General features: G+C 55.4%; 1 protein-coding gene across 1 annotated transcript; it reads right to left on the minus strand.

Moving 5' to 3' along the window:
• Positions 1 to 962: 962 nt before the first annotated feature.
• Positions 963 to 12,179, minus strand: MOGAT3 (monoacylglycerol O-acyltransferase 3). Its single transcript, XM_063137366.1, has 7 exons — positions 12,105 to 12,179; positions 10,319 to 10,426; positions 8,875 to 8,945; positions 7,606 to 7,810; positions 2,831 to 3,002; positions 2,086 to 2,288; positions 963 to 1,121 (listed from the first exon to the last, which is right to left on the minus strand). The coding sequence occupies exons 1-7, from the start codon at positions 12,172 to 12,174 to the stop codon at positions 967 to 969; spliced, it is 984 nt and encodes a 327-aa protein (XP_062993436.1). The 5' UTR covers positions 12,175 to 12,179; the 3' UTR covers positions 963 to 966.
• Positions 12,180 to 12,811: the final 632 nt, after the last annotated feature.

Raw genomic sequence — 12,811 nt, forward strand, 5'->3', positions numbered from 1 at the left:
TCAACATCCGGGGGGGAAGGGGGTTCTCTTGAAGGAGACGCTGCAGCCCCTCGCCTCCCACCATTTCGCTCAGTCTGGCACATCCCCCAACGACCCCCCCCCCGGCCCATTCCTCTTGGGCGCGTGTCCGAGAAGGAAAGGGGCTTCCTCCGGGTCGCGCAGCCAGCTTGGGCCGGATGTTGCTTAATGAGGGAGGGAAGGAGACACGTGACTGCCTCGAGGCATGCACAGAGTAACCCCACTGAATAGGACCTATATGTCGGAACAGAGCCGGAAAGCTTCCAGGGGCACCCCGGGAACTGCAGCCGCCCCGCGGCGCCCCCCCCCCCCCATCTGTAGCAGCTCCAAAGCCCCCACTCAGCGCTTGGCGCAGGTGCCTCCTCCTGGGCACGCCCCGAGTTGCCCTCCTCGCCACCGCTCCAGAGGAAATGCCCGGCCGCTCCTGACAGACGCAGGTCCAGCTCTCCCGGGGTGCCTCCGGCCGCCTCTTCCCACGGAGCGCCTCGTGTGGTCTCAGGCGGACGCCGACGCCCCCGCCAACCATCTCACTTCGGATCGCCCCGTGGAGCGAAACGCCTCCCTGAGCGGAGACCTATTGCCGCCGGCTCACTCGGAGCCCTCCTGGTGGTGTCCCGTGCAGGGAGCGCCCCCCCCCCCCCCTGCTACCTCGCGCGCGCTCCATCCTGCCGCACGACCCCGACTGCTCGGCCAGCGGAGGGAGGGCGCGTTCCTTGAGGGGCGGCTTCGGGGAAGGCCCTGGGGCCAGAAAGCAGGCTCCGTCGGCGCTCGAGGCAACGAGACGCGGGTCCGCTTTATTGAGGTGAAAGGCGAGCTCCGCCGTGCCTACCGTCGCCCCTCCCCAAGCCCACGGGTCCGCTGCCGGGCTGGGAAGCGCCGCCGACACCCACGCCGGGGGAGGGCGGCGGCCAGGGTCCGGGGCAGGGGTGCGCGTGTCCGTGTCCTTCGCTAAGTGATGATGAGCTGCTGCGACGGTGGGAGGCCGCAGCTGCCTTTGTGCGCCTCGAAGAGCTGCCGGAGGGCCTCGACGTAGAGCGCGTGGAAGTGGTCCACCTCCTCGTCCGTGGGCCGGGGGCGGCGCGGCACCGGGATCGGCTTCCCCACTGCAGGGGGGAAAAGAGAGAGAAGCGGCGAGGGGGCTCGGTGAAGAAAGGCCTCTGGTGAAGGGGCGGCGGGAGCTGCCTCCCCCTGCTCCGAGGGGGCAGGCAGGAGTCCCGCGCACAGCCCCCCGCCGCGTTTGCGCTGTGGAACGCGCGGGGGGGGGGCGAAGAGTCTGCACCCAGTGGAGGCAGGGGGCTGTGAATCTGCTGCGGGGGTCCAGTCACAACTGCAAAGGAGCTGCCCAAGGCGCTGAGCCTATTTCGGGCTAGGGCTCAGCACCTCTTTTAGCCTTCCTCTCTGGTTCTGACTGAAACCCACTATGGACACTCACAGGCCAAGCACAATTGAAGACACCCCCCCTCCCGCTGCCTCCTCTCATAGCAAGCTTTCTCCCCAGAGACTGAGCAAGGGGGGAGTCCTCCCCTCTCACATGCCCCTCCTCCAATAGCTCCCCCCACCCCGTGCAGGATTGGAGGTGGCATGAAGCCGAAGCACTGAGGCTTCTGCAGCCATCTCCGGCCCCGGTGTAAGGGTGCATGTGGCAGCACAGGGGTTCCCCGTGACAGTCCCCGGAGCCCCCACCCCACCCCTGGCAGGCAGACAGGCAATCGATGCAGCAGCTCCAGCAGCTTTCATCCCCGCCAGGAGCAGGGCTGAGCCACAACCAGAGACTTCGCCAGCAAGCCAGGAGCAATAAATTGCTCCGGTGAAAATCTATTTGTCCCCAACTGCTGTGAAGGTTGCATAGGGAGGTTTGGGGGAGGCAGATGATGTCGGCATCCCTGTGAAACACCCCCCCCCCTCGGCTACACTGCACCTCTGGCTCTTGCCAAAATGAGCTCCTGTGTTGGGAAAGAGATGTCCCGCAGGAGCTGTTTACTTCTAGGCCATATGGGTGGACAAAGGGCAACCTAGAAGCCTTTTGTGGCCACCCAGGCCATTATTTTCTCGGGGAGCGGACCTTACCTACAACAGTGATGGGGGATGCCAGGGGCAGGATCCCCCAGAGGCGACTACAGAAGAGGCTCCGTCCTCCAAAGATGCAGGGGGCAAACCCTATCAGCTGCTTCAAACGGAGCTGGAGCCGGCGGACGAAGCTGCCTTCTGGGAAATGCACCTGCCAGAAAATGTCGTTCTCCCCAAAGGTGTAAACAGGCACCAGGTCCGCCCTGGAGGGAGAGAACGAAGCCAGGGGTGAGATATGGCAGCCCTGCCCCGCCCCCACCAAAGTGGCACTCAGGCAAGGCCTGGGAGCAGCTCCACCCATCTCAGCTGCCCCAGCACCAGGGCTGGCGGCTGATAGAACCAGGCAGATGGGCTGGTAGAATCTTTGAGGTGAAAGAATCCTGGACTGTACCACTTCAGCATGCAGAAGAATGGCATGCTTGAATGTAAAAGAAAAGCACAACTCCCTGAAGGCAGAAAACTAGCAGCACAGAGGAAAGACTGATGTTTTTCCCTGCTGTGCCGGGCTTTCTCCTTGCAAGGTAGTTGGGTGGTTTTACATTGGGGGGGGGCATGTTAAAGTGTGATCCCTCTCCCAAGACACCTTCACTTCACCACTGCTGCTTTCTGGGGCACATAGAGAACAGCCCTCAGGACTTCTGTCTATCCCTCACCCTGAAAGCCCTCCAGCCCCTCCTTGTTGCACGCACACACACACACACACACACACACACACACACACACACACACACCACCCAGTTCCTACCCGTGCTGCAGAGCGAGGCGCACGAAGCCACGCCTCCCGTAAACACGGACACGCTGCTCCCCAGATGCGCAGTCCAACGATTCCGCTGCACCGCCCACAACAATGACCACAGCATGGCCAGGCCCACCACGGAGCAGGAAGTCCAGAGCGCGCTTGCTGACTGGAACCATCCCTGGACGAGGATAGAGAAAAGCCTTGGTGGGGCGCAGGTTACGTATCTTCCACCCCATAGAGCATGGGGGGTAGGCAAGCTGCCTCTTCCCCAGAGCTGCTCCCCAGACAGGGCTGGCCACTGTCTTTGCAGGCTCTTGTTCTACAGCAAACCCAACCTCCCCCCCCCCCCCGTCCCCTTCTTCTGAAGTCCAGGGCTGCAGTATAGGATTTGCCCTCCCACATGACTACCATTTAGCAAACTTCATCCTCAGATATTCATCCTTTGGATGTAGCAAATAAATTGAAAAGTGAAAGCAAAGGATGGCCTGCTTGCTGAAGTAAACCTCTCTCTCAATTGCATTCACATCTACAGTGCTTATAGGGCCACAGCTGGATGAGTCCGAGGCAGTAAGCCTGTGTGCACCAGTTGCTGGGGAACACAGGTGGGTGGGAGGGTGCTGTTGCACCATGTCCTGCTTGTTGGTCCCTGGCCAATGGCTGCTTGGCCACTGTGCGAACAGAGTGCTGGACTAGATGGACCCTCGGTCTGATCCAGTATCAGGGCACTTCTGATGTTCTTATGAATTATACTCCGCCATTATAAACCGAAATGGGGGCAGTAGGTTCTATGAGTTATACTCATAAAATGGGTCAACGGATTCATCTGAAACTTGGCAGGATACGAGGGTTGAATGTGTGGATGGTCCACGCCTATTTTGAGATAGAAAGGGTAAGGCATGGCTTATTTATAGGAGTTTAACGTTTGACAGAAATTGTCTGATTGCTTTCTTGTAGCCTTTTCTAGAGTTAAGCTTAATTGGGCCAATTTCTCCATTTGTACGGCATCTTTTGGGGAATGGTTTGTTGTGTGAGGCCAGGGAAGTCTAGCACAAGCTGTGCCCTAGTAGAAGCAAAACGTGATTGTAGTTTATTGAAAATGCAGTATTTCCTCCACCACTCCAGCCCATTTTATCTTCCTGCAGTTCATCAGGTCTCTCCCCAGGCATGCTATGAATGATCCAGCAGGAGGAATTGTGGGTGGTGGTGGTGGGGGGACAGGAATGAGTGTGGCTGGTTAATCAGGCCGATGGGACAGAAGGGAAGGAGGGAATTATATCAATTAAAGTCAGGCAGCTGGGAGAGAGTGAAATTTGGGGTGGGGGTGGGAAATAGGAGCTGTAGCGTTAATTCCATTTTAAACTTGTGTTTTGCCTTAAACAGTCAGCAAAGCTTAGTGACTACCATCATAGAATCATGGAAGAGTAGAGTTGGAAAGGGCCTCTAAGGCCATCAAGTCCAACCCCCTGCTCCATGCAGACATCCACCTTAAATGATCCCTAACAGATGGTTGTCCAGCTGCCTCTTGAAGGCCTCTAGTGTGGGAGAGCCCACAACCTCCCTAGGTCATGGGTTCCATTGTCGTACTGCTCCAACCGTCAGGAAGCTTTTCCTGATGTCCAGCTGGAATCTGGCTTCCTGTAAGTTGAGCCCGTTATTCCATGTCCTGCACTCTGGGATGATTGTGAAGTGATCCTGACCCTCCTCTGCATGACAACCTATCAAATACTTGAAGAATGCTATCTTGTCTCCCCTCAGTCTTCTCTTCTCCAGGCTCAGCATGCCCAGTTCTTTCAGTCGCTCCTCATAGGGCTGTTTCCAGACCCCTGATCATCCTTGTTGCCCTCCTCTGAACACGCTCCAGCTTGTCTGTGTCCTTCTTGAAGTGTGGTGCCCAGAATATGATGGTACTAAAGATGAGGCCTAACGAGTACTGAGTAGAGGGGAACCAGTATGTCACGCAATTTGGAAGCTATACTTCTATTAATGCAGCCCAAAATAGCATTTGCCTTTCTTGCAGCCACATTGCACTGTTGGCTCATATTCAGCTTGTGATCTACAACAATTCCAAGATCCTTCTCGTTTGTAGTATTACTGAGCCAAGTAGCCCCCATCTTGTAATTGTGCATTCAGTTTTTTTTCCCTAGGTGTAGAACTTTGCATTTATCCTTATTACATTTCATTCTGTTGTTTTCAGCCCAGCACTCCAGCCTATCACGATCACTTTGAAGTTTGCTTCTGTCTTCCAGGGTATTAGCTAATAGCTATCCCACCCAATTTGGTGTCATTTGCAAATTTGATAAGGGTTCCCTGCACCTCCTTGTCCAAATCATTAATAAAAATGTTGAAGAGCATTGGGCCCAGGACTGCGCCCTGCAGTACCCTGCTCGTTACCTCCTCCAGTTTGAGAAGGCACCCCTGATGAAGCATTCTTTTGAGTCCAATTCTGTAGCCAACTGTGAATCAACCTAACAGTTGTTCCATCTAGCCCACTTTTAGCTAGTTGACTGATCAGAATGCCATGGGGCACTTTGTTAAAAGCTTTGCTGAAGTCACAATTTCTTTTCTCTATACCCCAGTTGCCTGTTTCTGTCTATGTGCGCCCTTCTTCTTCATTTGACTTCATTCCTACCTCAAAGCTGCCAGGCCTCAGTGCTGCTGTTTTAACTTTTACCAGTCTTCCAGTCTTGTACTTCTTAAATTGAAGGGGCTGCCATGTTCCTTGTAAGGGGGCAGAAGGCACAGAACTTGCTTGAGTGCATGGCAGGTAGAAAATCAATAGGTGCAGCATTACCTAGCATATGAGGATGGAGGTAGCATGTGTTCTTCAGCGGCAGGGCGTTGGAGAGGAAGACGTCAGGCCTGGCTTTATTTAGTAGCACTTTTGGTTTAGAGCAGCATTTCTCAAACTCTAGGCCTGTTTTTCTGTTTTGTTTTTAAGTATAAGTTCAAACTTCTTAACACATTCTGAAGTCCAGTTTCCCTAACACAGCTCCTCTCTAGGCAACAATATTTATTGACATTCTAGGACTTGTTTGAGACAAAGGCCTTCCTATGAAATACGGTGCCTAAAGAACTAATGATCAGTTCATATTAAAAGGACATGCACCACAATATTCCTTTGTTGGAATAAATGTGTGTTTTAAAAGTATAGGTCAAAGCGCCTCTTTGTGAATTCTTAGCCTTCTAAATGGAGCGTGATTTCTTAGTAATTGTGATATTTCTTCCTTCCTTTTTCCATTCAGTTTCTCACTTTTAAGTTTCACTTTTGCCTGGTCAGCAGCACAGCAGCCTTCTCAAACAACCATCACACTCAACTGAAAAAACCTTGTTGCAATAAGGCAGCCTTCGCCAACCCAGAGCCCTCCAGATGTGTTTGTTTATTTATTTATTTATTTATTACATTTTTATACCGCCCAATAGCCAAAGCTCTCTGGGCGGTTCACAAAAATTAAAACCATTAGGCACATAATAAAACATCTAACAAGCTAAAAACCCACAACCACCAGCATCCCTATATCCATCACAACTGGAGGGCACTGGGTCGGGGAAAGCTTGTGCTAAGGGCTTTCTGTGCCCACTTAAACTCCCAAATGCTGCGAAAGGGCCCCTGCCAAGGCCCCCGCTGTGAACAGGAGCAATGGCTGGGGCCCGTGGAGGTGGGACGGCCCCCTGCTCTGCGGCTACTTCCAGCGTCCTCCCCGAGGTGGCCGTCAGGGGCAGCGCGCAAGCCCAAGGCCCAGATTCCTCCGCTTGCTCAAAGAGACCGGTGGAGCCTATGCAGGCAGCCCAGCGAAGGCGATGTACTAGCTCCACGTCAGCCCCAGGAACGCCTGAATAGACTCCTCTCACCTCATCCTTTCCCAATACACATCTAAACTCTCACGCTCTTTTTCTGAACAGGGCCAACTGGTTTCAACCAGCTGGGTGTTTTGAGATGTAAGCTTAGGGCAACTGGGAAAGCAAGTCTAGCCATGCAGTAATTTTCAGGTCTACTGGCTAGAGCAGAGACGTCAGAAAAGGAGGCATCATCAGACGCATCACGGCTCGAAACAGCCATCAGCCTCTGCCAGCGGCTTGCACTGAGCCCACCTTGTACCATCTAGGCAGAGGCCAGGAGGTTCTCTTTCAGACCATTCTCTCAGCAACGAACTTTGCATACGCTGTGGAACCAACGCCTCTGCTCAAGTCGGCAACATGTAACTAGTTTAGCTAGACTGACTTTATGGATTTCATTTGGAACTCTGCGCACGTGCGTGAGACTGTTCCCTTCCCTGTTCCCTCCACCCTTTCCCCCAAATAAACCTCTTTTAACTATTTGGACATTTAGCTGTGTTGTTTTAAAAGGGAATTCCACAAAACCCTTCACTGTGTGAAGGACTGCAATGCTTACAGAACCACCATTTGTATTCGTAGGAATTTGTAAAAGGTGTCAGGCCTGTGTTTTGGGGCTTTGGACAAGGAAATCCCAAGTGCCTTCCTTTGAATTTCTTCCTAGGGCTGGTCTGAAGGGAGGGGCCCTGGGCCAGAGGCTCAGAAACGCCCCCAGCAGCCGGGCAGACCCAGATGTGTCCGGAGGCTCATCCTGACAGGGGCAGCCTATCAGGAACCCTTCTTGGGGAGCCCTTGGGAAGAAAGGGCCAGCCAGGAGGAAACGGGACCTCCCTTCCCGGTCAGTACCGGCCACAGAGAACGATAGAGCTGGAGCCCACTTCTCCCCTGAGCCCCCCTCCACCACAGGAGGGGCAGTCATTCCCCCTCCCCCCACAGGTGACATGTCCTACCTGAGCTCATCATGTATTCGCGGTACACAGGCAGGTAGAAGAGGCCCGACAGGAGAGCAAGGCTGGGCCTGAGGCCGGGGAAGGTGTGGGAGAAGCCGGTGCTCTCAGTGCAGAAGGCTGAGAAGGCCCCTGCGCAGATGATGCCGTGGGGGTGGGAGCCCAGCACGTAGTTCCGTGTGGGGGGCAGCTCTGCCGTCTTTACCAGCTGAGAATCAGAGAACAGGAAGGGGCCCGAAGGCACACAGCATCAAGAGGGGCTGGCGGGGTGGTGGTGGCGGCGGCAGCGGCGGCTGGATTAGACCAGGCTGGGTCCAGCCCAGCCCTCTGCAGCCTTCCCATAGGGCTCCAGGGTGCCCGGAGACAGGGCAGCCCCTGCCCAGCTGCCTCACCTGCACACAGCAACCACCAGTGAATCCCATCCAGTAAATTATGGGCCATTGTGGGAAGACGCCCCTCTACCCCTCAGGATGACTAGGCAGGGTGGGAGGAGCACAGCTCCCCACCCCACTTTCTCCAGGCCACCCAGAAGCCAGTGTAGAAACTTCTATCATGACCAGTCCTCCTCAGTCACCCTTTTTCTCAAAATCTCCAAGCAGTTCAGCCCTCTTGGTGGGGGGGGGGGTGCCACACATGAGGTGCTGTAGGTGGGCACCCACCCACCCCTGTTCCCCACTGATCCATTCTCCTCAGCCTTTTCCAGCTGTCCATCGCCCAGGTGTGGGCCGGCCATGGGGAAGCTGAGTAGGCCCAGTAATGCAGCCAGACACAGGACCCCGTTCCACGACCCTCCCTGGCCCTTAGGTCTCTTTCCTGGCTTGCTGCCCTCCCAATAGGTCCCTTGCTCTTTCTGCCAGCCCCTGCCCAGACCCTCTCCCACAACCCATCCTGAAGAATGATGTGCTGTGAGCCCTCCGGGTGCTCCATACAGCATCCAGGAACTGGAGTGGGTTGCTATGACCCAGTTCCTTTCTCAGCCACCTGGAGAAGGAACTGGAGGACTTCACATGTCCAAAGAGGCTACAGGCTGTCAGGAGGCTGCTGCCTGAAGATGTGTGTGTGAGAGAGATTTGGGGCGGACCAACGGTTTTGGGGTGTGCACGAGCTTGTCCATGCAGCTCCTCTTACAGGCTTCTTCTGCTCCTCTGTCTTGAAGTCTTGGGGACAGAGTTCAGCCGAGTCCCTGCATCAGATCTGCCTTCTTTTGGAAATTGACTTCTTCTGGGGCCATGGCCAGGCAGGGCTCTACCCTCCGCCAGTCTTTTCACTTACCTTGATGGGGAAATAGTCCCTGTGCAGCTCCCAGATCCTCCAGCGCCTCATCCAGTCACACCGGCGGCCCCCTGCAAAGCAAAGGACGCAGGCAGCTGACTGCTGGGGACCACAGGGCCAGCCCTCCTGTCCACAGTCACCAAGGGATTTTAAAGAACAGTTCTACAGACCTGCGTTTGGGTGCAAAGTCTACTGCAAACCAATTCAGGTGTAAATTGCAAATATGTTTGTATTTTAACGTTCTCCATTGTCCTCTGGCTTCTGGGGGGTTGTTGTGGGGGAGAGACAATGGTCAACATCTCTCCCCACAGAAGAAGCTTTGCCAACCCCACCACAGCATCACAAGTGGGGAGGGGGTGGGGGTGGGGAGGGTTCAGTGCCAGAGCCCCAAAGCCTTAAGGCTGCTGTTTGGGCTTCTGTTTGTGACTAGCCTTCGTCAGTCCTTTGCCCACCCCAGAGAAAGGGGGACACCTCTCCAGTTGCACCAATGCCATTTGTCAACTTGTGACTTTGGTTGCGTTGGTGACTCTGCCACCCTCACAGGTCTCCTCCATAGGTCCCCTTTGCATCCCATTGCTGTAAGCCATTTTAGGTGGCCGTCTTGCCTGGACAGCAGGGAGCAAAACATCAGGACCAGGGCTTGTCTAGTCCGGCATTCAGCTCTCACCGTGCCTAGCAAGATGCCCCCGAGGGAAGCCCCCCCCCCGAGGGAAGCAAGACGCGAGCGCCGTGGCCGCCTCCAGCTCAATGGAGCACATAGGCCTGCTGCCTCCTCAGGACCAGTAGTCACGGACAGCCTGACCCTGATCCTGACCCTCCTCCACGAATGGGCCTAATGTCTATTTAAAGCCTTCCCAGCTGGTGGCCATCGCTACAGCTGGCGGTTATGTACTCCAGTTTGGGCTCTGCGCTGTGTGAAGAAGTGCTTCCTTTTCCCTGTCCTGAACCTCCCACCATCCAGCTTCATGGGATGACGACCCCAGTGGGTTCTGGTATTTTGAGAGAGGGAGAAATTTCTCCTCTTCCACACGAGGCATCATTTCACACACCTCTAACATGTCCCTCCACTATTCAACTCTTTCCTAAGTTCAACAGCCCCAGGGGTTGGAACCTCTCCTCAGAGGGGAGTGCCTCCAGCCCTCTGATCATTTTGGCAGCCCTTTTCGGCACCTTTTCCAGACCCACAATATCCCTTTTGATCCGCAATGGCAGCAGCAGCAGCAGCAGCAGCAGCAGCAGCAGCAGCGTGCTTTCGGAGGACTGCAAACTGTTCCCTGAGGCAAAGGCTTTGGGAAGGGAGCAGGGGGCCCAGCTGCTCAGCTGCGGGGCCTGAGATGGGGGCTCAGCATCTTTCCCACATAAGGGAGGTGAACTCTCCTTTGGCCTCTGGATAAGATCTTGGGGTGGAGGTGAGGCGGGAGCGAGGGGAAGGAACACAACTCACCTCTATCCGGCGTGTGCCAGTCACTGATCCACCAAGCAAAGTATAAGACAGTGATGGACCAATAAGAGGTGAAGAGCAGGCAGATTAGGACCGTTGTGAAGAAGACGCCTGTGAAGGGCAGACCAGAGGCAGGGTGAGGGTCCCCTGGTTGTGAGGCAATGGCAGATAAGCAGTGGCCTGACATCCAGCCCGGCCCGGCCTTGGCCCATCCGGGTCAGGGTACACATGCACCGTGCTGTACCCACTGAGGCACGGCCCTCCCTAAAAGGGCATCCACAGGCCTCCGTCTCCTTGGAGAGGGTCCTTGAGGACAGCAGCTGGGGGGTGGGGTGGGGTGGGGTTAGCCTGCATGCCCACATTCACTTTGAAAGTCATTTGCGGACAGTTGTAGGTCTCCCGGGAAAGAAGCCCCAATCTTGAGCCCAGCCTGGAGGAAGGAAGAGGCATGCGGAAGGTATGCACTCCCCCCCAGTCCCCCATCCATTCATGGGGCAGAGGCTCAGCAGCGGGAAGGCAGAGTTGGGCAGGCCATAGGGAAGGGCTGGAAGGAGGGCGCTGGAGGCTGCAATCGTAGGCACACGAGTCCTTTGGAATTCATTGGGACTTACTTCTGAGGAAAGGGCGCTCAGGATGGTGCTGTACAGTCCTTGCGAGTGAGGGTAGGGCAGGCTGGTTTGCCAGGTGATCCGGGCCGGACCCCCTGCTATTAGGCAGGATGAGGAGGCTGCCTGGACAGCACTGATTTAAGGTGTCATGAAAGGGCAGCACATGGATGTTTCATTTCGAAACGCAGTTCCTTTGCTGCAGGGAGAGCCTGGGGACCGCGTGCATTTCTGGCCTGGGGACTGCGTGCATCATGCACAGCCTGCATAGCACACTTTGGGGTGGGGTGGGGGTGGGGGACCATCAGCCAGTGGGTCGCCACAAGGGGCAAAATGTCATAGAATCCTGGTATAGTAGAGTTGGAAGGGCATAGAGTCCAACCCCCTGCTCAATGCAGGAATCCACCTTAAAGCATCCCTAATAGATGGTTGTCCAGCTGCCTCTTGAAGGCCTCTAGTGTGGGAGAGCCCACAACCTCCCTAGGGAACTGGCTCCATTGTCGTACTGCTCTAACTGTCAGGAAGTTTTTCCTGATGTCCAGCTGGAATCTGGCTTCCTTTAACTTGAGCCCGTTATTCAGTGTCCTGCACTCTGTTATTATTGAGAAAAGATCCTGGCCCTCCCCTGTGTGACAACCTTTCAAGTATTTGAAGAGTGCTATCATGTCTCCCCTCAATCTTCTCTTCTCCAGGCTAAACGTGCCCAGTTCTTTCAGTCTCTCTTCATAGGGCTTTGTTTCCAGACTCCTGATCATTCTGGTTCCCCTCCTCTGAACATGCTCCAGCTTGTCTGCATCCTTCTTGAAGTGTGGTACCCAGAACTGGACGCAGTACTCTAGATGAGGCCTAACCAGGGCCGAATAGAGAGGAACCAGTACCTCATGCGATTTGGAAGCTTTACTTCTATTAATGCAGCCCAAAATAGCATTTGCTTTTTTTGCGGCCATATCGCACTGTTGGCTCATATTCAGCTTGTGATCTACAACAATTCCAAAATCCTTCTTGTTTGTAGTATTACTGAGCTAAGTATCCACCATCTTGTAACTGTTCATTTGGTTTCTTTTTCCTAGATGTAGAACTTGGCATTTATCTCTATTAATGTCTTGGGCTGGCCCTGCAGGGAGCCTTCCCAGGGCTCCTGCTGCTTCCCCCGCTGCCCCCCACCCACCAACTTCCTCACTCACCGAAGAAGAGGTAGGTCAGCACCCACTGGAAGACGCTCAGGGCCTCCAGGACCTTCCGCACCCTGGCCATCTTGCCCTGGAAAGCTGAGGAGGGGGCAGGTGGCCTCGGAGCTGGAGGGAGAGAGACCCTAAGAGAGGAAAAGGCACATGGATGCCACCGCCTGCCTTGCTGCTTCCAACATGAGCAGTGTTGAGATGCAGCTGAGTCTGGGGAGGGGGTGGCCGGCAGCATTGTGGAACAGGGCTCAGGCCAAGGAGAGCAGCCGGTGCCTTGGCAGGGGGGAGGGGAGGGGGGCTGCCTTTAGAGAGACAGATGTTCAGCACAGGTGACGGTGTCCCTCCCCACCCCATCTCCCTCTCTGTTGAAGGCGCCTGCACTGCTGCCCCCAAGCCCTCTAGCCTGGCCGTGCCTTGGGGAGGGGGGGTGGCGGTGGGGGGAGGGCCTCACCAGCACTGGGGAAGGTGTCCTCCTGGCTCCCTCCGGTGCTAACTCCTCTGCCAATACACATCTCCCTCTGCTGCCGCACTTTGGCCCCACTGCAGACGGAGGCAGTAGAGCAGGTGCGTTGATAAGGAGATTGGCTGTGGGGCGAGGCTCCCGCTTGCATCGCCCCCCCCCCACCGAGAGGAGGCAAAACCTTTCATTTCTTGTCTCCTGCCTTCTCCCACATGGCGCTCAGGATAGTGCACACAGCTCACTCCGCCTG

This window comes from Elgaria multicarinata, chromosome 11 (genome assembly GCF_023053635.1).
Source record: "Elgaria multicarinata webbii isolate HBS135686 ecotype San Diego chromosome 11, rElgMul1.1.pri, whole genome shotgun sequence".
Lineage (NCBI taxonomy): Eukaryota > Metazoa > Chordata > Lepidosauria > Squamata > Anguidae > Elgaria > Elgaria multicarinata.